General features: G+C 30.7%; 4 protein-coding genes across 4 annotated transcripts in view; 3 read left to right on the top strand and 1 right to left on the bottom strand.

Annotated features, from left to right (window-relative positions):
• The first annotated feature begins 574 nt into the window (after positions 1-574).
• On the top strand, positions 575-8,383 carry LOC103574368 (alpha-amylase A). Its single transcript, XM_008553803.2, has 5 exons — positions 575-801; positions 5,350-5,780; positions 5,884-6,262; positions 7,741-8,244; positions 8,321-8,383. Exons 1-5 carry the CDS (start codon positions 628-630, stop codon positions 8,330-8,332), a joined length of 1,500 nt encoding a protein of 499 aa, XP_008552025.1. The 5' UTR covers positions 575-627; the 3' UTR covers positions 8,333-8,383.
• Positions 8,384-12,810: 4,427 nt separating this feature from the next.
• Positions 12,811-14,269, top strand: Pif-5-4 (putative envelope protein ODV-E56-4). The gene has a single exon (NM_001414809.1). The coding sequence runs from the start codon at positions 13,760-13,762 to the stop codon at positions 14,126-14,128; it is 369 nt and encodes a 122-aa protein (NP_001401738.1). The 5' UTR covers positions 12,811-13,759; the 3' UTR covers positions 14,129-14,269.
• Positions 14,270-16,619: 2,350 nt separating this feature from the next.
• LOC103574370 (alpha-amylase 1) lies at positions 16,620-18,326 on the top strand. Its single transcript, XM_008553806.3, has 4 exons — positions 16,620-16,742; positions 16,858-17,297; positions 17,365-18,232; positions 18,294-18,326. Exons 1-4 carry the CDS (start codon positions 16,656-16,658, stop codon positions 18,306-18,308), a joined length of 1,410 nt encoding a protein of 469 aa, XP_008552028.1. The 5' UTR covers positions 16,620-16,655; the 3' UTR covers positions 18,309-18,326.
• A 3,343-nt stretch (positions 18,327-21,669) lies between these two features.
• The window catches only part of LOC103574371 (uncharacterized), an 83,276-nt gene continuing 78,354 nt past the window's right edge, over positions 21,670-26,591 (bottom strand). Inside the window, exon 6 of the mRNA XM_053741755.1 lies at positions 21,670-25,535. Coding sequence (XP_053597730.1) covers positions 25,212-25,535 — 324 coding nt within the window. The 3' untranslated portion in view covers positions 21,670-25,211. The remainder of the gene's footprint in view (positions 25,536-26,591) is intronic.

A 26,591-nucleotide genomic window follows, 5' to 3' on the forward strand; every position in this document is an offset into this window, starting at 1 on the left:
AATCCATTATCATACCAATCAATCATTAAAATGTATTTTATTGTTATCATTAATTATTAATCAATAATTATTATTGCAAAAGAACAATAAATTTAAAAAAAATTACATGAATAGTTCGCTAAGCGAAATAAAAATGTACCTAATGTTCGATCTCTATACATATATATCGTGATATAATAAATATATATTTAAAAAAAATAATAATGTGTAAGATAATAATAACAATAAAATATGTATATATATATGTACATACATATATATAACATATTTCAAATATTAAACAATTTATTTATTTGTAACATTGAAAAATAATTGCGGAAGTAATGTTGAATATTATTATTTGTTTTTTTTTTTTTTTTTTTTTTTTTTTCTACAAATGAGGGAGAGTAATTATTAATAGATATAAAAGAATGACAAGTACAGTATTACGTGATCTATTTACAAGTATGTGTATTTTCGAGATAACAGATAAGAAATGAGTAATGAATTATGAGTGATGATGGTAACAAATTGTCCGGCTGAGTACATATGTTTATGTAGTGTCTACTATATATTTGACGGACGCGCACGAGAGAGTCAATTTATTATTATTATTTTTTTTTTGAGTTAATTAAGATAAAGTTAGTAATGTTTAAATTGACGATTAAGATTTGTTTGTTACTGTATGTTGTGGAGGGTCAGAAAAATCCGCATTACAAAGATGACCGAGACACGATGGTCCACTTGTTTGAATGGAAGTTTCAGGATATTGCTGATGAATGTGAACGTTTTTTGGGCCCAATGGGTTACGGAGGTGTTCAGGTATTTAATTACTTTATAATTGATAATTGCGGGACTGCTAACATACTCGAGAAAATTGGTTGGTTTTAATTAATTTTTTTTTTTTTTTATAATATTCGTAAGGTCGAAGGAAAGATTTATTCTGTAGATAAAACTCCTAAAATTAATTTCTGGAGAAATAAATTATCTTAAAATTAAAAAAGAGTGAGGAAATTTGAATAAAATTTTTTTTTAATTTATGTTGCATTGTATTGAATAACAATTTGAAATCATAGTAATTCGAAAATCAATACCTAAGACATTAAAATTTTAAACAAAACCAATTATGATGCGTCTTGAAAAATGTTAAAGTGGAAAATTTAAATTGAGTTGAAATTTTTATTTTTTAAACATTTCGTAATTTTTTATATGAATTATTAACAATCAAAATTTTTAGATTGATATATTGCAGTCGCGTTAATAAAAATAACAAACGAATTTTTTTATTGTTAATTAATTTTTTTGAATTTAAAAAATAAAAATTAATTACCTAAATTACACATAAAAAAAATTTTTTAAATACAAGATTCAAATAAAAATAATCACTGTCTGATACTGTCCGTTAAAATTTTTTTTTTTTAATAATTTTTTTTGAGAAAAATGATATCCAGTATCTAAATTTTTGAATTTACTAAAGAATTAAAAACATTTTTTTTTTTTTTTTTTTTTTTTGTAAATAATTTTATTTTTGATAACATTATATTTAGCTTTTTTTAAGTACCTTTATTAGTTTATTCAAAAAAATCCATAATTAATGTTAAGAAATATATATTATAGAGTGCTTTAATTGTACAACTTCTGCAGTTTTTCACAATGTTTACCTTCTAACGCCCTAAGCTCTCTTTTCCCCTTTACATACGCCCTACACTCTTATTCTCTTTAATTTTTGCGGCTGTGGCCCGACTTGTGCTTATACTGTACTGCATCAATACGATGATGTCCTGCAACCTCCCTTGTGCAATGGAGGTGCAGTGACTAGGAAAACCACAAAGAAAACCTAGCCAATACAGTTTTGGTTTGAGTGAAGCTCCAGTGATCGATATAATTCCCATTTTACCGATCACCGGATATTCATTCCGCGCCTAACGATCAGAGACCTTCGTTCGAACTCGATGCGTGGCTAAACGGTCACCTAGCCAAGTAGTGATTCTGCTCGATGCTACTTATACCTTCGGTGATCGCCCGAGCCACGCGCGTGCCGAACGGCTGCCTCAGCCGCTTAAGAAAAATATATTATTATTAATTTAAAAGTACAACAAAAACTTTACTTTCTAGAAACCAAATTTTGTACACAAAATTTATTCAAAAAATATTAATTATGAATTTAATAAATTAATGTTAAGTTACAATTATTATTATTATGATGATGATGATTATTATTATAGTAATCAATATTTTATATGCATGTATAACATTAAGTGTAAAATTTAGCCCATTTTATCTTCTTAATAAAATTAATACGAAGAATTACATGAAATAAAATGTTCCGTTTAATATTTTGTCTAAAATAAGCCACAAAATTTATTTTGAAAAAAGGTATAAAAAAAAGTATATTAAAGACACCATGGAGGAAAGTAGGCAAACACACAAATTGAGAAGTCCTACTTTCCTCCATCGTGTATATTAGGATGTCCGTTTATTTCCCAAATTAGATTTTTTTATTTCGCCATAATATAAATCATTTATTTGTGATCCAAAAATAATAGAATATAAGAATTTCTTCCAATGCCATTTAACTCTGCCGAAGTACACGGAGAGAAATTTTTCGCGGATACTCCTATGTTGTATGGTCGTTTGGACCATACTGTATGGTAGCAAAGATTTTTTCATTCGCTTAAAAATTGTAAGTATTGATGATTTGACCACCACGGGAATAGTAACAATGGTAACATGGCGTCAAGCCCATACTGCTTGGCGGTATCCACAATGCTTCTGGTAGATAACGCTATTCAATATTGTGAAATTACTTATACTAATATTGTAGTATTACCAAAGTTTATTTGATTCAAAAAATAGGTTATATCCCCCATGAAAAAAATTTATAAAAAAAATATACTTTTTATACAAAAAAAATGTATTAAAAATATATAAACATATAAAAAATATATTTTAAATAGCTAACCTTTGGCCGATTTTCATATATGTTTTAAATATTTTAAATATGTTAAAAATTTATCTTAGAATATATTAAAAATACATATATAAAAATATAAAAAAATTATATATAATATTAATAAATATAAAAAATATATATTAACAATATATTTGAAATATAAAAAAATAAAATTATGGAAATGTTAAAAATATATATATATATATAAATTATATTTTTATTGTAACCAACAACCTAGGAAAAAAAAAATATTTGAAATTTATATAAAAAAATGTATTTCGATATATGTTTTTTATATTTTCATAACTATAATTTTTTTGTCCTTTAAGATATATTTAAAATATATACGAAAATCGGTCGAAAGTTAGCTATTTAAAATATATTTTCATACATATATATATATATTTTTTTTTATGTATTTTTAATACATTTTTTTATATGAAAAATATATTTTTTTTATACTTTAACATATATTATTTTTTATAAATTTTTGGTTTATGAATGAATGGTTTAAAAAACACAACTAACAATTCACATATATTTTTAATAACAATCATTTCCTAACATACACAATGAAACATACACTTGTTTACATAAATAAATTTTGATCTATTCATCGACGCTACATCTATGCAGTATGGGTAGTAATCCGATAGTGTATTGACTACCGCATCTATTGCGGAATGCCCTAGTGGCGTTGCCGTTTTTTCAATGTAGTATGGGCCTCAAGCCCATACTTGTCTGGTCAATTCTGCTATACAGACATGTAAGCTACGCGAAATTTTCTGTATTATACAGTATGGTGAATAACGCCATACTTATGGTACTTGCTGCAATACTGTAATAAGAATATGGCGATAAGTACCATACATTTCTCTTCATGTAATGATACTTTTTAATTTTAGTACAATGAGAAAAATTTTATTACTCGCTTGAAAACAAGCAGACAGCCATAACTAATGCTAATTTTTTGTAGGAAATTTACCACTCTTCAAAAAAGGTTTCTTATGTTTTCTTCGTAAATTTAATCATTTAAGAGACATTGAAACTCAAAGTTTAATTTGTTAATAATATTATGGGAATAGTTCCCAGAATATTATAGAAATAGTTCCTATACCATCGTGGGAATGGTTCCCATACTGATATGGGAATGGTTCCCACAATAGTATAGGAATGGTACCCATACTATTATAGGGATGGTTTCCATAATATATGCGAACCATTCCTATAATAGTATGGGTACAATTCCTATACCATTATGGGAACTATTCTCATAATTCCTAGCAAAAGTTCCCATAATTTTCTTTCCGTGTACTTTTAAAAACGCTTATTTTCAAGCCAGTAATGAAATTTTACTGATTGTACTAAAATGGGAAAGTATCGTTTCTTAGGCAGGGTAAACGGCATTGGAAGAAATTTTTGTTTTTTTTTGCATGCCTTGAGCACGAAGCGCTGAGGCTATGCTCTATACTCGCCTGTAAAAGAAAGCTCGATTTCGTCATGTTAAATTGTTTCTAAATTTATAAATACACTTAAATGATACAAAAAAATATATTGTTATAAAGAAAAATGATTAAACAACAGATTTTATACTTTTTTACGTCGACCTATTACGATTTTTCTATAAATTTTCTGTTTTTAGTGACTTATAGCGTTAAATTACTCAGGAGTTATGGGCTAGTAAACACTATAACTTCCGAAAAATACAATTTTTCAACTTAATTTTTTTTTTAATATCGTCGTATAGTTGATGTGAAGACCCCTTTTGAAAACGGCAGCTAAATATCGTAGGGTTTAATTTATAATTAATATTTTTAAATAGACATCACACGACAATTTCTACCCTTTGAGCAGCCATATTACTTATTTTTTTTAAATATACATTTATTTCAAGAGTGAACATAGCCAAGATTATCTTTTTGTATTTTTTGTTTACTTATTGATTTCTATGTATCGATTATTTTTCAATAGTATCGATAGTTGGCACGGAATATACCTATACTAAAGTATACATATTAGCAGCTGGCGTTTATTAGGTAAAATGGCGGGCTATTTAAAAACTTATAATCTAATTGTTTTTAATTAACAGTCGATACAAAAAAATATGTCAAAATTCAAAATAATATAACGGTTTTTAATGAAAAATTGTTGTATGTGTAATAAACTTTTAACTTACTTGAGTATCATTCACATAAATGCTCAAGGCATGCACTTTTGGATTTTCCAAACGTTTTTTTACTATTTTTACCGAATTCGTACCTAAAAGTTCACTTTTTTGTCTTTGTTTGGGAGACGAATGGCACACGCGTTCATTTTTGTTTTTGCGTAAGAGAAAAGTATGACTTTATTCCCACTAAGAAGGGCAGACATTTAACCTTTCGGTGCAGAAGTAAAAAAATATCATGTTTACTTTGAAGGTATCACCAATAAATGAAAATCTCATACTACCAAATCGACCATGGTATGAACGTTACCAGCCACTATCATTCAAAATCAAATCTCGTTCCGGCGATGAGGCATCCTTTGCCAATATGGTAAAACGTTGTAACGCCGTGGATGTGCGTATTTACGTCGACATTGTTGTAAATCACATGACCGCAGATGTCTCTCCAGCAATCGGAACCGCTGGATCAACCGCCAACACTAGCACACGCTCGTATCCCGCAGTGCCATACTCGATTATAGATTTCCATCCAATCTGCGCAATAAATAATTACAACAATGCCATTGAGGTACGTAATTGCGAGTTAAGTGGTCTCCATGATTTAGATCAAAGTAGAGAGCATGTCAGAAATACAATTGTTAATTTTATCAACAAGATTATTGATCTTGGAGTTGCTGGAATTCGGTAATTTATTTTTACTTTTTATCAATAATTTAATTTATTCATTATATCTGTACTTGTGGATATCGTAATCATTGACATCAATTTGAAAATAACTTTTATCTAGAGTGGACGCAGCCAAACATATGTGGCCGGAAGATCTCAAGGTTATTTATTCGCGATTGAAAAATTTGAGCGTTGCTCATGGGTTTCCCGCGCAATTACGACCATTTATATATCAAGAAGTCATTGATTTAGGTGGTGAAGCTATTAAGAAACAGGAGTACACACAATTGGGCAGAGTAATTGAATTCACCTATGGAGTTGTTCTGGGAAATATTTTTCGGAGGAATGAACCACTTAAGTACTTAAAGAACTGGGGCAATGGCTGGGGTCTTTTGGACTCAGGAGATGCATTGGTTATGATTGATAATCATGATAATCAACGTGGTCATGGCGCTGGTGGCGCCACTATTTTGACTTACAAACTCCCTAAGCAATATAAGGTATTTTAATATTATGCAACGAATAAATTTAAAAAACTTAAGAAATTTAATCGGTGAAAAATTACTAAAATACTAAAAAATGTAGCTTTGGTTACAATTATCGTATTAACCTGAAAAAAAAATTTCGAAACTTCAATTTTCAAGTTGAAGAAGACGTTTTAGATCGTTTTAATCATAATTATTTTCAAAAAAGTTACAGTGAAAAGGACAAGAGCGAAATAAATTGGAAAATTTTTCTCAAGCATATCTTAATTTGATTTAAATTTAAAAAAAAAAAAAAAAAAATTTGAAGATGTAATTTATTGAAGGCTTGGAAGTCGAACTTTGAAATCAAGGTATGAGTAATATGGTTTTATTAGTTTCGAAAAATTTTAGGAGTAATCCTGATTTTTTTATGTAACTTAATAGAGGGTCAATAAATTTACTTAAGAAAATTAAAAATAAAATGATAATTCAGGGTGACCACAAACCGGGATATTGGGAATTATCAGGGAATTTAATGCAACCGGGAAATATCATGGAAATGACAGGGGATTTCGAAAAGTATCCGGGAATGAAATTGTGACAGTTCAAAATTTAAAAAATTATCAATAATACACTAGTTATAAAAATGAAAGGATATTCAAAAAAATACAAATTTCAAAGTGATTTTCAACAGGTTGTAACTTGAAGGAAAATGATTGTACGACAAAAACAAAAAAAGCAAATTGTAGCTTCATGTGTCTAGTTTTCTTATCTGGTCTTTAAATTTTTTTATTATCTGCAGTTCCGGAGTAATCCTAAGAAAACTATCGAAAAAAAATTTATCAAATTTTTGCTCGTCTGAAAAACGGTCTTCGAGCTTCAATAAATTTTTTTTGATAGATATTTTTGATTTTTGATTGCTCCGGAACCGTGCAGAATAAAACAATTTCAAGACCAAATCAGAAAACTAGACTCTTGAAGCTATAGTAGACCGGTTCAAAAAAATCGACTATTTTTTTTTTTTTTTTTTTTTTTTTTTTTTTTTTTTTCAAAACCCGCAGTGAAATATCTTCCTATAGGACTATAGTCATGAAAAAAGAAGCCTGTGAGAACGGGAGCTCTTAATATCAATTTTGAAAGATCGCTCATCGTAAATTTCTATTTTACGTTTAAATAACATGGAAAAAAAATTTGTTAACTTTGGAATTTTACAACTCATTTTGGAATTAACATGTCAGGGTGAGAGATACAAATTTTTGAAGGAAATTGAACGCTCTCAATAAATTGTCTTATGTTTTTTCTTTAAGTCTACTCCTTTAAAAGGTATTCGAGTTTAAAGTTCAAAATATAACGAATTTAATCTTTTTTTCTTAAATATTTTATAATTATTAGAGGTATACATTTTACGCTACATTTTGAAGCTGCAGTATTCTGAATATTGGTAATTTTTCTACGATAAAATAATTTAGTTGTGTCAAAGCCTGAGTAATGAAATAATAAATAAACTAAATTAGATGGCAACAGCATTTGAACTAGCTCATCCTTATGGTACAACCCGAGTGATGAGTTCATTTTATTTCGACGATCCAAGCATTGGACCACCGGCTTACGAAAATGGTACAATAATTTCTCCAGAAATTGATTCGAGAACAGGTGCCTGCAAAAATGGATGGGTTTGTGAACACCGTTGGCCTCAAATTCGTAAAATGGTTTTGTTCCGTATGGTAGCCAAAAATGATCCAATCAAAAACTGGTGGGACAATGATGATGATCAAATAGCATTCTCTCGCGGTTCAAATGCATTCATTGCTCTAAATAATGATGATGACGACTTGCGACGTAATTTAACTACTGGTTTGCCTGCTGGACGTTACTGTGACGTGATAACTGGTGAAGTTGAGAGTAATAAATGCACTGGAAAGATTGTCGATGTTGACAAAGATGGTATTGCATTCATTGACTTACCGGCAAATGCAGACGACGGCGTAATTGCAATCCACATTGGACGTCAATCATTGGTATAATTTATATTACTTAATATCAATAATTACAATAAATGTATTTGGAGGTTATAAATTTATTATTTTTTTTTAGCTGCAGTCTTGAGTTATTACTTTCAATATTATTTGATACTTATTGTGGGAAATAAATCATAATTCTAACTATTATTAGTATTAATAATAATAATAATAATAATAATAATAATAATAATAATAATAATAATAATTTTAAAAATAAAACAATATTTGTTTCCAAATATTCATTTGTTGAATAAAAATTGAATTATTTATTAAAAAATAAAAATATGTAGAGTATGTTTCGAAAAAAAGGAACTAATTATGACTTAATAAATTATAGGAGATAAACAGTTATTGTATTTTTTTATATTTATTAATACAAAACCACCTAATGGGCTTGTCCCTTCTTTTCTTCATTCCTTTCAATCGTTCCCCTTTTTTCTTTATCTTCAGTTCTCTTGTTCAACTCTATATATACTCTAGTTCTGTCTACAGCTTTTCCTTTTATTTTTTGTTCCTTAATTCATCAACCCTAATCACTTAGTCACTCGCTCCTTTTCTTTCTTTGTCCAGTAATTTATTATTTATCGCTCTCTTTCTCTCTCTCTCTTCGGACCACTTAAATCAGACGACTTGCTATTGATGCCACTGAGCTATGCCATTCGTTTGCCGCGGTGTCGATCGTTGAACAACGTCCAACACTTTCTGCTAATAAGCCTAAAAAGCTGGGTAATAGCGGTTGGTGCTGATGGAATCTCCAGGAAAATGGTTAATTTTACCCTGTCAAGTCTTCTGACCTACATCACCGACATTTTCAATCGATCGCTGTGTGAATTGATCTTCCCGGAACTATGGAAGAGATCAGATATTATACCTGTCAACAAGGTGTCCATTCCTTGCAGTGTACAGGACTACAGACCTATTGCGCTGCTTCCTGTCCTGAGCGAAGTCTTGGAGAAACTAATGTTTGACCAGATCACGAAGTACTTAACCGAACATGATCTTCTTGATCCACTACAATGTGAATTTAGAACTGGGCATAGCACGCAGATGGCTCTCATTAGGTTAGTCCATAATATCCGATTCGACATGGATAAACGCATGTTTACTCTCCTGATTCTATTTGACTTCTCAAATAGCTGCAGCAAATGGATGGTTTGTCACATTCTTGGAGATTTTAATGCTGATCAGATTCAATAGGGTTTTGACGCTCAATACGTCAAATCATTTATCAATTGCAGCTCACTTAAATTAGTTGATTATGGGGTTACTCATGTTACGAAGCAATCGGAAACGGGACTTGATTTGGGTATTGTTGATAGTTAAGACCATATAATTAACTGGGGCAAATCGGACAGGCCTCTTGTAGCGGGACATTAATTAATTAACGAAACTAAAGTCCACCTCCATTTCACCGGAAGCCGTTTTCTTGCCTATTTCAAGCTGTATTTCAAGCATACACGCACTGCGTTACAATCCTATTTTCCACCATAACATAATAAATAGCGAACTATGAGCATACGCTCATATTAGCTTACCCTGGGATCAATGATCAAATCCTCTTGTGTGTGGGTGTTTCACCAACAACCACCAAGAATCCTACCTCTCTTGGGCCGAGCACTACTACCATCTCAGGAAATAAAGAGACTGTGGTCGAAGTGGGCTTGGAAGGGCCCCCCGTGGTACCGATTCCCTGTTTTGAACGACATGTTGCATAGATTAGTGGTGCGACGCAACTTCACCTCAATACCCTAAAAAGGGTTTCTTCCACTTTATAATCACAAAGATTTCAGACACGCTGTTACACACACTTGCCCTCATCCATCATTATGTGATCTCTAATCTACGAGTTTTTTCGGGCACCACGGTTTTTTAAGTCCAATCACGGCGGGGTTTGGCCCACTTGAGAAGAGGAGCGGAATATTACTTGATCTATATCGAAATGCAGCTAGCTGGACAAATCACAACAAGCAAGAAAGTTGTCACCCAACATCTAAACAATCTGCACTTTCATGTCAGGATTTTATGCAGATACTATCGTTTGAGTATACAGTTAGTCAGTCAGCGGACTCATTTACCAGTAGATTTATTTCTCACGTTGATAATTTTTCTCCTTGTCGCCAAGTCATCATTGAATTTTTAAGAATGACACCTCGGATAATGCTAGAGCTAAATGAGTCTGAACGCAAGGTTCGAAAAATAATTCCAACAAAACAGATCCCATAGAGATTTGCTGCTCTATCCGTATGAGCGGCATCTACACAGAGCGAAGCTTCGTGATGCCAGGATTTGCTACTCTAGCAATAAGCTGAAAGGTCTATCTGCAGGTGCTATGTGGAAATAACTTGGTAAGCTTGGACTTCTTAAAAACAACATCCCCAAACTTCTTGCTGTTGACCCTGCTGAGCTTCGTGAAACATTTGTCAAGGTCTCCAGACGTGTGGTCTTTAATAAATTGCAGTTTATTCCACCTGGTGTCAGGATTGGTGAACAGTCAGAGTTTGTCCTAGGTGAAGTCACTTCTGACACAGTAAAACAGGCCATCATGTTCATCGAATCTAACGCGGTTGGTGCAAACGGTATCTCGAAGAAAATGATTGTTAAATCTCTTCCTGCAATACTTGAACCCATTACTGAATTGATAAGTAAGTCTATAAGGGACTACATTCCCTGATACCTGGAAAAAAGCTATTATCGTTCTCATAAATAGTCCCTACACCGACCAAAGTCACTGACTATCGTCCAATTGCTCTCTTACCAATTCTTGGCAAAGTACTTGAAAAGATAATCTTCCATCAAGTTACAAAGTACCTTACCGACTACAAACTACTCGACCCGCTTCAATGTGACTTCAGAAAGTTTTTCTGAGTCAGCTACTGCATGGATTATCTCCTACTAGTGCAGCCAGAACGTGGGATATTTTTACCCTTCCTGGCATTACAATCCATACTATTTCACCACGGGAAGGAGTAAAAATATCCCACGATTTGGCAGCACTGCCTCCTACCTAACTGAGTGCTTTCAGGCTATCAAGAATATTGATGTGAACCTAATGGATTGGATGCATCCAGTATCTATTTCTCTTTTTCAAGTTGTCACACCTAAACCTCGCCACCAACTTCTGACTCCCCTTTTTCTTTTCGTACTTAAATCTTCTGGCCTCCCATTTTTCATTATTTCCTTATACCTTCTCTTGTACCTCGATTCTATTATTCTGTTAAATATCCAGTGCCCCTGTCTCTCCCTTTTTTGACTCTCTGCTGACTTTTCCATTTTTCCATTTCCGCAAAGAGAGGGGTAGTTTGAAAAGATTTCAAATTTATATTGAATGTTCCAGAAAGTTGATCAATCTTTATGAATGATTTAGAAAGTTCTAGAATTCTATCGAGTATTCCAGAAGGTTCTATTCCTGTTTGAAGTGTTTCGGGAAAGCTCAATTCTTCAGCATTTTAATATTTTTTAGATTTTCTCTTGCGCTACCGCGGTATCTTGCAAGTTGAACAATTTCGTGTTAGAGATATTCTCAACGTGACCTGCATATTCAAGAGTTAAAATATTTTTCGGATCCCTGACGGTTTTAAATCAGCCTGGAAACACCCTGGGAGTGAAAACACGGTGGAATCACGGTGGATCCAGGGTGGTTACAGGGTGGGTTTGTGACATTTTATCACCGTGTCTACACGGTGGTTACATGGTGTTTCCACGATGGTAACACGGTGTACCCACCCTGATTTCACGGCGTATTCACCGAGATTCCACAGTGTATCCACGGTGATTACGCGGTGTACGTGGAATCACAGTGGGTACGCCGTGTAACCACCGTGGAATCACGGTGGGTACACCGTGTAATCATCGTGGAATCACGGTGAATACACCGTGTAATCACCGTGGAATCACGGTGATAAAATGACAAAAAACCCACCGTGTAACCGCCGTGGATCCACCGTGATTCCATCTTGTTTCCGGGGTGTTTCCAGGGTGAATCAAAACCGCGAGGGATATCTTGGAATTATTAATTTTATTTGAAGACTTCATAAAAATTTTTAAATTTGTTGGAACACACACCTCATATAACGTATAGTAAAATTATAATTATTTACTAGAATGTAAAAAAAATTTGCTGTAAAAATGGCTCCGAGAACTTTACATGGCTGTGTAGTGTGAAATAACAGTGTAAAAAATCCTTGATGTAAATTATTTATCCGTGTAATTTTAACACGGTGATATCTACTTTTTTTACACCATTGTTTACACCACATTTGTCTGTATCACACACTTACCATATTAAACAGTATTTTGAACATTTAACACGTTTATATTTACACGTTTGACCGAGTGATTTATGCTACATCAAGTCCAAAATTTTTTACAATGTATTATGTTGACATGATTTATATTAATTACCGGACTTATAATGGATTCATCACCAATATTCTGTATTAAATTAATAGTAATAAACAATATTACTATTACAGAATAAAAGTAAAGTAATACTATGATAGTATATTAGTCATAAATATAAGTTTACTTATAATTACTCTACATAGAATAATTGACTGATAAATATTACTCAATATTACAATTAAAAAAAAATTACAACGATGCCTTTGAAATCTATTCGTGCAAGTCTTAAAATTGCAGCAGACAGTATGTTAAGTAAAATTCAACTTGGAACTAATATCTTATCATCAGAAATATTAGGATCCGAGATTGCCAAAATGTTTCAGTCCATAAATTTTGGAATTCCTCTTCCCACAAAGTTACAAAGTATTGAATGTAAAAAAAAATGAAGGTGAAGTGTATCTTAATAACCATAAACGGAGTGACCTGATGTTTGATATTGAATCTGGACGTATAAATGAATTTTTTAGGAAATTGGGAATTGAAAATGCAGTTAGCCCTGAATTCGTAATTCTTTGACGTAATAAATTGACAAATAATCCGGCTAAAACTATAGCTGATGTTAACGATATCATTGACGAATTAAGGCCAAAAATGAAGAACTTTGACGTTAAAATTAACGAGATTGAAATAAAACTTGACAAAGCAAAACAAAGAAAATTGCTTGATTACGCGAAAGCAACCGCAATAATAGCTACTACTACTACTATTCTTAGTGTAGGTATCGCAGAGGTTATTACCGAAATGAATAAAGCTAAAGGTTGTTTTCTTTATGTTCATAAAGAACGATATAAATAAACTCTACCTTCATGTATTAATAATCAACCACCTCATAATACACCAAGTTGTGAGTCGAAGGCAGCTATTGAAAATGAAAAATTAAATTTAATGATACGTAGTCAAAACAGATGATACATTAATATCCAAACTAATTCAAAAATTATTATTGAATCAAGGCAATTCTGATGAGATATCTTATATTAACAATAAAATACAACCAAAATTACAGGACAAAACAATAACGAATAAGGAAATCGAAAAACTTGTTGAAAACAATAATAATGAAGATAGACTAAATCAGTTTTATAATGAAAATGAAAATGATTTAAAGATTATGAATCCTTGTGCTCTTGTTGAAGATGATGAGGAAAAGTATCCGTGTGTCGCCTGTAATTCGTCAGCGCCCCATAATGCCGTAAAATATATCGATGCTACTTATTTTACGGACAACGAAAGATCACATTGTGAAGAAGATCCAACGGTGTGGGAGGCAATTGCGAAGATGTTTAGTGACACTATTCATGATGTTGCAAATCAATTATTAGGCGGTGGTAGCTTTTTATATGATATCCTTATGTATATCGTTTATGCCATTGTCGGTTTTATAATTTTATGTGGCATCGGTTATGCTGCTCAATCTTTCTGTAAAAAGAAAAGCGACAATAATGATGTTAGCTACTCAAAACTTGAAAATGTATATTAATTATTACATGGTTGATCAACACAGAAGAAAAAGTATTGCTCATACGTCAAAAAGTGATTCCATAAACTAAATCAATTTTTCGATTTAAAAAAAAGAAAAAAAATTCGATAAACGGTTGATTCTACATACAGGCTAGCCCCGAAACTATCCGCTGTTTTTAACCTCGAAGAGCCCAAAAATATTATTGACAATACATTTTCGAGCTCTTTGGGCTACGAATGTTATATTTTTGGACAAAAATTGACAGAAATGAACACGATGGAGAGTTACATGAACTTTAAATCAAACCAGCGAATTAATATAGAAAACCTACAGAAAAAAATATCAGAATCATATCAGGTAATTTTCAAAATTTTTGATGATGGTATTATTTAAACTAATAAACCGATTGCAATACTTTTATGCAGCGATCATCAAACACTATAAAGGCAAAAGACCGGTATAAGTTTCGGAACCTATGATGATTAACGTTATGCGTTATCCGGGAAAAATGAAATGAATTATTATTTTTTAAATTGTTCATCGCCGATATCTTACAAGTAATCAACTAATTTTGAAGTTTGAGGTGATATTTAATACAGTTATTCAGTCCTTAATGCTAAAAAATATTTGGAATCAATCGGTTCAGCGATTTTGAATCTATTTAAAAAGCTCTTTTTTTTAATTTGTTTTCCAATGATATCTCAAAAAAATTAACCGATTGAAATAGTTCTTGCGATCATCAGTGCAGTTTACCAAGTTTTAGAGCTGAATAGAATTTAAAATCAACCAATATAATTTTTTTTTTAAAGATACTTGGAAAAAACCGTTTTTCGCTATTTCTTTCTCTAACGATATCTTTAGAACAAATCAACCGAGTAAGATGGTTCTTGGAACAATCGACGCGTTTCATTGAGTTATAGACCTGGTTGGATTTTGGAATCCATTGATCGGTTGGAATCGATTGATCAAGTTGATTTTGAGAAATTTTAAAAGAACTAAGAAAATTTTTTTTTGTTGGTATTTATCAACTATTTTAGAGCCTATTCAATCAAATGATTTGAAATTCACAGGATAATTGATGGCTAACAAATTATTTCGATTGTAGTAAGAACCATGCAAATCAATTGATTATGTTTAAAAGTTATAGAGTGTTCACACACACACACACACACACACACACACACACACACACACACACACACACACACACACACACACACACACACACACACACACACACACACACACACACACGCACGCACACGCACACACACGCACACACACACACACACACACACACACACACACACACACACACACACACACACACACACACACACACACACACACACACACACACACACACATATGTTCGGAAATAATTCTGAAAATAGTTAGATTAGCTTCCTAGGACCTCAAAATATCGATATCTGATATAAAAACCTGATTTTCGAGAATCGGAGTGAAAGCAATAACTTCTCGAATTTTTCGAATATCGTCGATTTTTTTAGCGAGAAGTTAAAACCATTTTAATATGCATCCCTGATTAAGAGAAACAATTCGAAACGATTTGGAATGTTAAATGCTTATAAAAAGGATGATTTAAAAGTATTCAAAGGATTAAAAAGTATTTCAAATTTTTTTTTCTAATTGTTTTAAATCGTTTCTTTTAATAAGGGATGTATTTTTGTTCAGCATATAGTTTTCTTTGCTAATGGGCATGGAAAAAGTATTATTTTAATCTTAAAATTTTGAAAGTATCGGTTTCTACTTTATATAATTTTTTTTTTTCTTTACATTAGAGGTTGTTGTGCGACAACTTTGATGATTTGAAAATTTTTAAAACATTAACAATACATATTACGATGATTGCCAACAGCAAATGAAAAAAAGTAATTTTTTAAAAAACGTGGAGTTACGCAGTTTCCAACCGAGAACAACGATGTCTTATATTAATATAACTTTTCACACGATATATATACACACATCTTTCACACAGACTATTAATCGCCACTAACAATTTCCATGTCTTTTGACTTTCTCTTGATTTTCTTTCAAATTTCTTCAAAAACCGGAAGAAAATCAATTGTTTATAGTAGATTTCATAGAAATCCAACTATTTGCCTGTATCACAGACTTACTTTTTTTGGAAATTTTCATTTTTTATTGCAACGATTTATTGTTTACTGGTAGCCAATAATTATTGTCATTATCATTATTATAATCATTTTCCAAATGCACATGATAACGGTGCATTACTATTATGATAAAAGATACAAAAGCTTTAAAAAAAGCGTATTGACCGATAATGCAAGTAATTTGTATCAGAATATATGATAACGTTTTATATATAAAATCCGCAAGTGTGACCACAAAGACACATTACAGTGAATATTTTTTTTATTCTTTAGTCAGCATGCACGCACGTGTTATTATTGTGCTCCTTATTGCCGGGCTGAATTTTGCATCAAACATTATTGTGGCAGTTGTTTTAGCCGATGATAGTACGTTTAAGAATCCCAATTACACTCCTGGACATGATGTTATGGTACATCTATTTGAATGGAAGTGGTCGGATATTGCGGTTGAGTGTGAACGTTTTCTGGGTCCTAAGGGTTATGCCGGCGTTCAAGTAAGCATTCACATTATTATTATTTTTTTTTTCTTATTCATCAAATTATGATCCAACTTACCAACAAACTACTTTCATCCGTCCAATAAATAAATTATTTATTTATTTTAAAAAGGTTTCACCAATCCAAGAAAATATAATAATACCAAAACGTCCTTGGTGGGAGCGATATCAGCCACTCTCTTACCACTGGATGACACGTTCCGGAAACGAGGCTCAATTCCGTGACATGGTACGGCGTTGTAACAAAGCTGGTGTTAGAATTTACGTAGACATAATAATAAATCATATGTCAGCACAACGATCCTTGAGTGAAGCTGTAATTGGAACAGGGAATTCAACAGCTGACTTAAAAACTAAAAATTATACCGCAGTACCTTATAATCATAATGATTTCCATACCTCTTGTACAATCGACAACTGGAATGATCCATTCCAGGTTCGTAATTGTGAATTAGTTGGTCTCCATGATCTAGATCAGAGTTCTGAGTATGTAAGGAAAAAAATAGTGGATTTCATCAATGATATGATTGATGCTGGTGTTGCTGGAATTAGGTCAGTTCATGAGTTTTACATGGCTTAATCAGAAATTGAATTTCAAATTTATATATTTTATTAACAGAGTTGATGCTGCTAAACATATATGGCCAAAAGATCTTGCAATAATCTATTCCCGTTTACATAATTTGAGTACTGAACACGATTTCCCTGCCGGAGCACGTCCTTACATTTATCAAGAAGTTATTGATATGGGCAGTGAAGTAATTTCAAAGTATGAATATAATTCTTTAGGCGCAGTAACCGAATTTAAGTATGGGTTAGAACTAAGTCGTGGTATTCGCGGTGAAAATCCTTTGAAGTGGTTCAAAAACATTGGGGAAGAGTGGGGACTGCTATCTAGGAAAGACGCGCTAATTTTTATCGACAACCATGACACCCAACGCAGTCATAATGGCGTTACTGCTGTCTTAACTCATAAAGAAGCTCGACTGTACAAAATGGCGGTTGCGTTCATGCTAGCGCATCCTTACGGCAATCCGCGGGTCATGAGTTCATTTGCGTTTGATGATTTTGATCAGGGTCCACCTGCTGATGTTAATGGCAACATATTAACTCCGATAGGTGATAATAATAGTATTCGCTGTGCTGATGGATGGATTTGTGAGCATCGATGGTCGCAAATAGTTAATATGGTTGGATTCCGTAATACCGTGGCTGGAACGGAAATCTGTGAATGGTGGGACAACTGGAATAACCAGATTGCTTTTTCACGTGGTAATAGAGGATTTATTGCTATTAATGCTGAAAAATATGATCTGAACAAACGTATCAAGACTTGTCTTCCTGAGGGTACTTATTGTGACATTATTTCGGGGGATTTAGTTGGAGATGGTTGTACAGGAAAACGTCTGATTGTTGATATTAATGGTTTTGCTAATGTTAATATTGTTATTAGTGACCAAGATCAGGTCGTTGCATTTCATATCAATGTAAGTTTGTTTATTTATTATTGTTTTAATTATTTATTACTATATTTGCTTATTTTTTCAGGCGAGAATAAATTAAAGTGGATTTTAAAAGAAGTAACCCTAATTAATTTTTTTAATATGTACTATAGTAAGAGTATTCGTTTTCGTTATTTTATACAAATATAGTTATTAGTCGTCTAACCATGTGTTGAAAGTTATTTTGCATGAGATAAACTAACCTATCTACGATCGAAAATAAGACATTCGAAGAATTATTGTTGGTGTTATTATTCCCTGGTTGAGAAATCTGATTCACTTCAATGGAATTTAATCGAAAATTTCCGATTGAAACCGATTCATTCCGATGAAACTTAATTAGATGACTATCGAAATTATTAACCGTTGTCGTTGGAGTTAATTTTTAGGTATTCGGCTAACTCGAGCACGTGATTACTTCAAGGTTAAATAAGTCAAGTATAATTCTATGAACAAAATTTTTTTTTTAATTTTACGTTAATTATAAAAAAAAAAAAAAGCAAACACCTGGAAAGAATATTATAAAACCAGTTCAATGAATTTATGGAAATAGATCTGGTACTAATAGAGGAATGATTTCTATATATGATAGTAATTTTTCGCACACATTATGAAGAATGGTATTCATACTTAGGAGAACATTTCTCAAATTTAAGAATTGAAGAGAAGTTCACACGTTGAACATCTTATCCGAATTTCACTGTTTTGGGACTAGATTAGATCGCACCGGTAGCCATACAGGCTGCTATAAATGCTATATATTAATCGTTCTCTCCATTGAACTTGCATAGTGATTCTTTCGACGATTCCAATCACAAGAATTTTTTTTCGTGTATATTGCGTAACAGGGAATAAAATAAATTGATTCCAGACAAGGACTGGCATCACCCGAAGTGTAATTATGTAATGGCCTGTACCACGTAAGATACACTCTAAAAATGAATTAGTAAAATTCACTGTGAATTAGTGAATATACACTGGGAATCAGCTATAGCTTACAACTAGGCTTATATATAAGTATACCACTGGTCGAATTAGTGGAATACTGATCGCTGTAAAAATAGTGACTATCCACTGATTTACAGTGAATTCCACTAATTTATTTTTAGAGAGTATTTCTCGTATACCTGCATTGATGCTCAGAGCTTTAGTGTCTAGCCAGTAGAAACAGGCTGATTTCAGCCGATAGCGCAGAACAAAAAACTTTGTGTATAGTATGCAAATTTAAGTTATTTAACAAAGGAAACGATTACTCTTTATTGATTTAACATTTTTTTTTTTCAATGGGATTACCATTATCTTTTAATTTTCCAAGCACATTCCGGATCGAAAAATTTGATCTGATTTTAGTCTAATTGGACTAGTTGATCTGTTTTTGATCTTTTATAAAAATTTTAAGCTGTTTTCGATCTGTTATTTTAAAAAAGAACCGCGTTAGTAACCAAATTAGACTAAAAATTACATTAAGTTGGCAGCTTATAAATTTATAACTAAAGCAAGAGTTGTATGTCAGATCAGTTAACAACTGGATCTCGAATAGTAAAACTACAGTAAGTTGTGGATATTTCTCGTAGAGAACTTTGGCTGCTTTTACTTCACGAATTTCGCTTAGGTCGAAAAGCGACTGGAGCAGTGCGCAATATATGTACAACGATGGACGAAGGCGTGCTGTTACGATATCACCAAATATTGGTTTAGAAGATTTAAGGATGGAAATTATAACCTATTTGATGAACCTCATTCAGGACGACCTCCTACAATAGATGTAGATGAGTTAAAAAGACTCATAGAAATGGATCCCAGGTTCGCTTCACGTTGTCTGGCAGAGCAGCTTCAGTGTTCTTATACTGCAGTAGAAAAACAACTCCATGCTTTAGAAAAGACTCAGAAATATTCAGTTTGGTTTCCACATGAGTTGACACTGTTTTAACTTCAGAAGAGAGCTAACGTGTACATGGAACTACTTAGTTATCATCGTACCAACGAGTGACTGAGGGATGTAATTACGGGGAATGAAAAGTGGATTATGTACATAAATTTTTCGCGTAAGCGCCAGTGGCTTGGACCTGGAGAAGCAGGAGTACTAATGCCAAAATCTGACACGAGTAAAAAAGTTATTTTAAGTGTTTGGTGGGGAATAAACGGAATTATATACTGGGAGTTGTTGCCATCTGACACTACAATCACGGCTAATATTTATTGTGACCAACTGGATAAAGTAGCAGCGAGATTAACGAAAAATCAAAATGATGTATACTTTTTGCACGATAATGCTCGACCACTAGTATCAAAAGCGACTCGTGAAAAATTACTTTCGCTTGGCTGGGCCGTCCTTCCTCACCCATTGTACTCTCCAGATATTATGCCCTTAGATTATCATCTATTTCGTTTTCTAGCCCTCTACTTAGCAAATAAAAAATTAAAAAATGAAGACCAGCTTAAAAGTGACCTTACCACCTTTTTTGATCAAAAGCCTAAAAACTTCTACGAGGAAGGCATTATGTCTCTGCAAACGCGTTGACGACAGATGATAGGAACCGACAATGCTTATATTGTTGAGAAGTAATTTGATTTTGTATACTTAAAAAATTAAATTCATTTGTGTACAAAGATAGCGGGGTTATTAGTTGCCAATTTAATAGTAAAAAAAATCGGTTTTTGTCCTAAAAATAAATGAACATAGACTAATAATTACAACAACGAAGCGATTAAAAACAGACTAAATATAATACGAAAACAAGTCTGATATTAATCTGGATAGGGAATAGTACGGAAAAAAACCGATTAAATTGCTATGAAAAATAAATACGATTTTAAAACTTATAAGGTAAGAGACCCAGTACCCCATCAGGGAACTAGTACCCGATTACTCATGTATTTTTAGCTCTATTAACGCAATTTTACTAAATATAAATATAAAAATATATGAAGTGATTAAGTACAAGTTCTCTGATCGGGTACTGGGTCTTTTACCTTAAATTAAATAAAGAATATTCGAATTTATAATTTATTTTGAAACAGATTTAATTTTTCGACCCAGGACAGCTGTTCTGCTGTTGATTTGGTTGGTTATTAAAATTACATAAAAATATTTCGAGGTTCACAATAATAAAGTTCTAAGAAGGATGAAATAAAGTCAGGAATTAATTTAATGGGTGGAAACTGATCAGTTTTTACCTGTTAAATTGCATTATTTCGACAGTGCAGGTGATATGATAAATTTACAGTTTACAAAAAAGTAAAAGGAATAACATTTCAATAAAAATACTCATCTGTTATATATATATAGATGAATATCTTTTATTTTTCATTAAAAATATGAATAATAAAGCCAAAATTAATAAGAAAGAAATGAAAGTATCACAAAACTGCAGTATTTGCACTTTTTTTTTAAAACTTCAATAAAAGTTTATTCGTGACAATCAATTGTATCATTTATACAAAAAATAATTTTAGTGCTACGTGTTTTGACTGTTAATTATTACCATTGATATATTATCTACATGTTCATTACGATCTACATACTAAAAATTAAAAATTTTTTAGGATATAATTTAACGATATAAATAAGCGACATATTTACATGTGATTTTTATTCATTTAATAATAATTATTATTATTTAAGTAAAAGCCGTCGATACTCGTACACATTAACATTTTATTTATTAATATTAAATTATAAACAAACAATTTATGAAATCTATCGCCAAATAAAAATAATTCAAACAAAATACTGTTTTCTTCAATTAGTGTACGAAACTCCACAAAAAATATTCAGATATGATCATATGTGATCATGTATGAATACTCAGAACTGATCAGATACGATGGCCCAACTTTGATCATATATTTACATTTATAGCTATAAGTGTTCATATATGGTCACATGAGTATAAATAATCATATAAACTCATATAAAGTCATATATTATTATATATGAACAGATAATACCTCATTTATTTATTTAGATGTGATCATCTGATCATATATGATCAGCTTAGATCTTTTGTATGATTTTATCAGTTCTGAGCTTTCATATATTTATAGATATGATTATGCGTGATATCAAAAATAAATATATGTGACGTTATATCCTGTGTGAAAAAATATATATGTAAAAATTGTATATCACATATGTGTCGACATGGGTCCTAAGTATATATAAATATATGTTCGGACAAAAAACAATTTGTCACATAAATTTTTCCGTAGATATACTTTCATGCGGGATATAATCTTATATTATTGTGTTTGATCATATATAAATTTATATCTGATTATACGAAAAAATACATGATCATATTTGAATATTTTTACTCTTATAATTTCAATAATAATAATATTAATCTGAGGACCATTAAATTACTGAACTATTTAATAATATATATAAATACATTGATAAAATAAATAGATGTTACAATTAAAAAAAAAATCATTCTGTTTTAATATACAACTAATGCTTTTTTTTACATTAAACTATTTATAAATCAGACATTTTTGAATTACGTTATTGTCGTTGAGTTCATTTACATGAATAATTAATAATAATAATTAATCTTTATTAATATCTAAATCATTGCTTAATTAATAACAATTAAATTTAATATTATTAGAAAAAATATAATTTATTAGTTATGATAATAATAATAGCAATATATATTTATGCATGTAAATATTATAATAATTATTTAATAATATAAAAACCTTTATTAAAATATATAAAAAGAAATAACGATTTGAGCAAATACGTATTTCTTAACACTAATTTCATTTATGTCATAATAACAAAAATAAAAAAAAAATGAAATTATTATTGCACGTTATTCTTATAGGACGTTTTATTAACAGTTGATTAATTAATCGCACTCAATAAATTATTGTTTTATTTATATCGGAGTTACGGTAGGAGAAATTTTTTCATGTTCCACATTATTTAACAGCGATTATTTTTATAAGCTTTGACTTGTGTTAACTTGAGATAGATATTTGGATATTATAATAACAAGTTGAGTTAGACATGTAAAAAATTTAAAAAAAAAATTGAGGAAGATTTTTTTTTATATTTTAGATAACATGAGATATTTTACTTTTCAAAAGTATTTTACTATTTGATTATTAAAACTTGATGCGTTTTAATATTAATTAGATTTCATTTCTACTTAATAAATCTCAAGTTGAATTCTGGACAAAAAATTTTCGGATGTGATTACATATGATCATGGGTAAATTATCAGGCCTGATTATATATGAAAAATAGATTTGATCGTCTATGGACAAACAATGTCATAAAAGATCATATATATATATATATATTAGGGTGGTCGTGAAAAAATCAATTTTCTCAGACGTCCAATAAAAAGCTTTTTTTTCGTAAAAAGGAAATTAAATTTTTGACAAAAAAGATCTTATTCATTTTTGATATAAAATGTGTATTTATGAAGATATTTTTAAAAAATTTTTTTAGATCTTGTCAATTGAGCATTTATAGGATTACGAATGTTACAAATAACGTTTCTTTTTAATTATAGACAGCTTTATGACTCGTAACATATCACTTAATGTTTGTTACAGTTTCTATACACTCAGAAAATTGTTATTTGTAACGTTCGTAATCCTTTAAATGCTCAATTGATAAAATTTAAAAAAAGTTTTTTTAAAATATCTTCATAAATGTACATTTTATAAAAAAAATGAATACGACCTTTTTTGTCAAGAATTCAATTTCCTACAAAATTGTCTCCATAAGTTTTTCCTTTAATCTGCATATTTCATGAGATATTTAAAAAAAACTGCGATTGTATCGAAAAATCAACTTTGGTCGTCCTGAAGCACGTATCCTTTTTACTTAAAAAACCAAATTCCCCACGTATTTTTTCACTAAAAAAAAGCTTTTTATGGGGCGTCTAGGAAAATTTAGTTTTTAGCGATCACTCTAATATATTTTTATATATAGATATATGTTACATTAGTATATCAACTATTGTAAAAATTTATTATACTCCCAAGAAAAAATAATTCAGATCTACAGCAATCTGAAACTTGCATACAGTTAAGATTTACGGAGATCTGGTTTATCCTTTCTTCAAATCTATGAAGATAAAGACAAAAAAAGGAAAACTACTAAACAAAAAAAAATCAAAATTCCGAATTTTAAGGAGATTTCAAAACTTTATAAAACATTTTTTATTTAATCGTAGATCTTAAGAGATTTTTAAGGATCTGAATTAATTTAAATAGATCTATTCTAGTCGAAGTAGATCTGAATTTCAGAAAAATATGACCTTTTTTGATAAATTTTACCCATGTACTCATATATTATGTAAAATATAATTTAATAAGTTAATTTTTCTTTTAAAAATTTAATAATAATTTACCATTTCTCTCTACAAATTTAAAAATTTTATTTTTTTAATTAAAAAATTAATTACTCCCAATCTTTGCAACAATCAAGTCTATTCACTGTTATTATTTATAAAATAATTTAATTTTTATTTATTGTCTAAATATAAGGAATCATGACATATCTCCCTTACGGCAAAAAATAAATTTTAAACAAATTAACGCGTACGATTTAACGATAATTGTTATTGACATTTATTTAATAATTACCAGTATTAATCACTTATAAAATTAATAATCATACAATATAGACAAAAAATATATAAATATATATTCAATTATTTATTTATCTTTATTGTCAGAGAATCGTTCAATATTCAAGGCACTCATGACATTCATTAAAAACATTAATATTAATAATAATAACAACTAAATTAGGTACTGAATTGGGCGGAGTCTCCATAAAACCAAGTCTTAAATAAACAAAAACAAATTATTGTTATTGTTTAATTGGTTTTTTAAAAACGACATCCGGTTTACGAACAGGACGAGAAATTCGTCTCTCGATTCTGAGAGCACGATTTGGATCGACGTCAATAACACCAGGAGTCTCCGCCATTGTTTGTCAATTGCCAGTGCTACTGGGTCGCCTTCCAGTCGTCGTTTGTATTGTTATTGCTCCTGCTGTCGTATTTCCACCGGAATTTATATTTACAGGATTTCCACTTGCATTTATATTTGCAGTAGCATTCGCTGTTGCATTTAAAACTGGCAGTGGCGTTTGATGACAATGGGCACAATGAAGACATACTGTACAGGCGCCCAATTTGCGTGCCAACATGGCACGTAATTTTAATGCCGGTCCCAGCTTCATAGCTATCGGCCCAGTCAAATGTTCCTCCGAGAGCAGCGGCAGCGATGCGCCATCTATACGGTGCTCTTGGAAGTTCTGTAACATTAAATGTCGAACATGAATATGGAATAGTCTATTGTTATTATTAATGATATTAATCGTAATGATAATAATGGGAATAATGAATACATAAGATAAATTATGTTTAATATTATCCAACGAAATGGCTCGCGTGCGAACATAACCAAGCCTAGGTCAGCTGAACATGAACTCTCAATGGATCTTGACCAAGACTAACCTCTTTAGTGGCATATCCGACATACCTTTCACTACTAGGTGTGTCGGAGTTATCTTTATTATAAAATAACAATTTCACCTACACAACAACTGCTCGTGTGTAAAAAAATTTATTATTAAAAATGGATAATAATAGTTATTAGTCTAATTGTTAATTGTTATTTATTGTCATTGAAGGAGATGTATGAGGTGTTGTTTTTTTATTATTATTTTGCTTATGTTGATTAATATTTAATTGGCAGTAGTAATTGGAAGGGTTAAATTCAAGAAGAAATATGCATCTAATTATAGATCAAAACTAAAAACTTGCATTATGATAAATATTCTGCATAGTCTTCAGTGAATAAATTTAAAAAAATTGAAAAAAATTTTTTTTTCTCAAATAAGGGAGTTTATGATCACTTGATAATGAGTTTTATGACTTTCAAAAATAAATAAACAATTTTAATTTATTCACAAAAAATCTCTATGAACCCAGTTAAAGAGTCTTACAAATTAACGCTGCAGTTTTTGACTAAAAAAAAAACCCGTTATTAATCCCTAATTTCAGATGTTGGTCATATAATTTAATTTCTAGTGACAGTTGTTATTACAATAAAATAGATCAAGGTGATCGAAAGTTCAATATTTTGAAAAAAATTATATTGTCTTCAAAAAATTTTAAAATTTTCAAACTAGTCTTGTACAAAACCTGGATTAAATTTTCGATTAAAAAAAAAAATAATATTCATATTGCAATAAGTTATAAAAATACTGCGAACTATTCTGGAAATAAACTTATTTTTATTTTTACTTAGCATAAAATTCATTTCTCTTTTAGTATTCAATTCATATTAAATATCCATAAATAAATTC

Source organism: Microplitis demolitor, chromosome 9 (genome assembly GCF_026212275.2).
Source record: "Microplitis demolitor isolate Queensland-Clemson2020A chromosome 9, iyMicDemo2.1a, whole genome shotgun sequence".
In the NCBI taxonomy this organism is placed as follows: Eukaryota; Metazoa; Arthropoda; class Insecta; order Hymenoptera; family Braconidae; genus Microplitis; species Microplitis demolitor.

Excerpts from the sequence above, each read along its gene's own strand:
- Pif-5-4 (NM_001414809.1), top strand. The coding sequence starts at position 13,760 with ATGAATCCTTGTGCTCTTGTTGAAGATGATGAGGAAAAGTATCCGTGT.
- LOC103574368 (XM_008553803.2), top strand. The coding sequence starts at position 628 with ATGTTTAAATTGACGATTAAGATTTGTTTGTTACTGTATGTTGTGGAG. Across the intron at positions 5,781-5,883 it reads CTTGGAGTTGCTGGAATTCG|AGTGGACGCAGCCAAACATA; the intron begins GTAATTTATTTT and ends ACTTTTATCTAG. Across the intron at positions 6,263-7,740 it reads AACTCCCTAAGCAATATAAG|ATGGCAACAGCATTTGAACT; the intron begins GTATTTTAATAT and ends AAACTAAATTAG.
- LOC103574370 (XM_008553806.3), top strand. The coding sequence starts at position 16,656 with ATGGTACATCTATTTGAATGGAAGTGGTCGGATATTGCGGTTGAGTGT. Across the intron at positions 16,743-16,857 it reads AGGGTTATGCCGGCGTTCAA|GTTTCACCAATCCAAGAAAA; the intron begins GTAAGCATTCAC and ends TATTTTAAAAAG. Across the intron at positions 17,298-17,364 it reads GCTGGTGTTGCTGGAATTAG|AGTTGATGCTGCTAAACATA; the intron begins GTCAGTTCATGA and ends TTTTATTAACAG.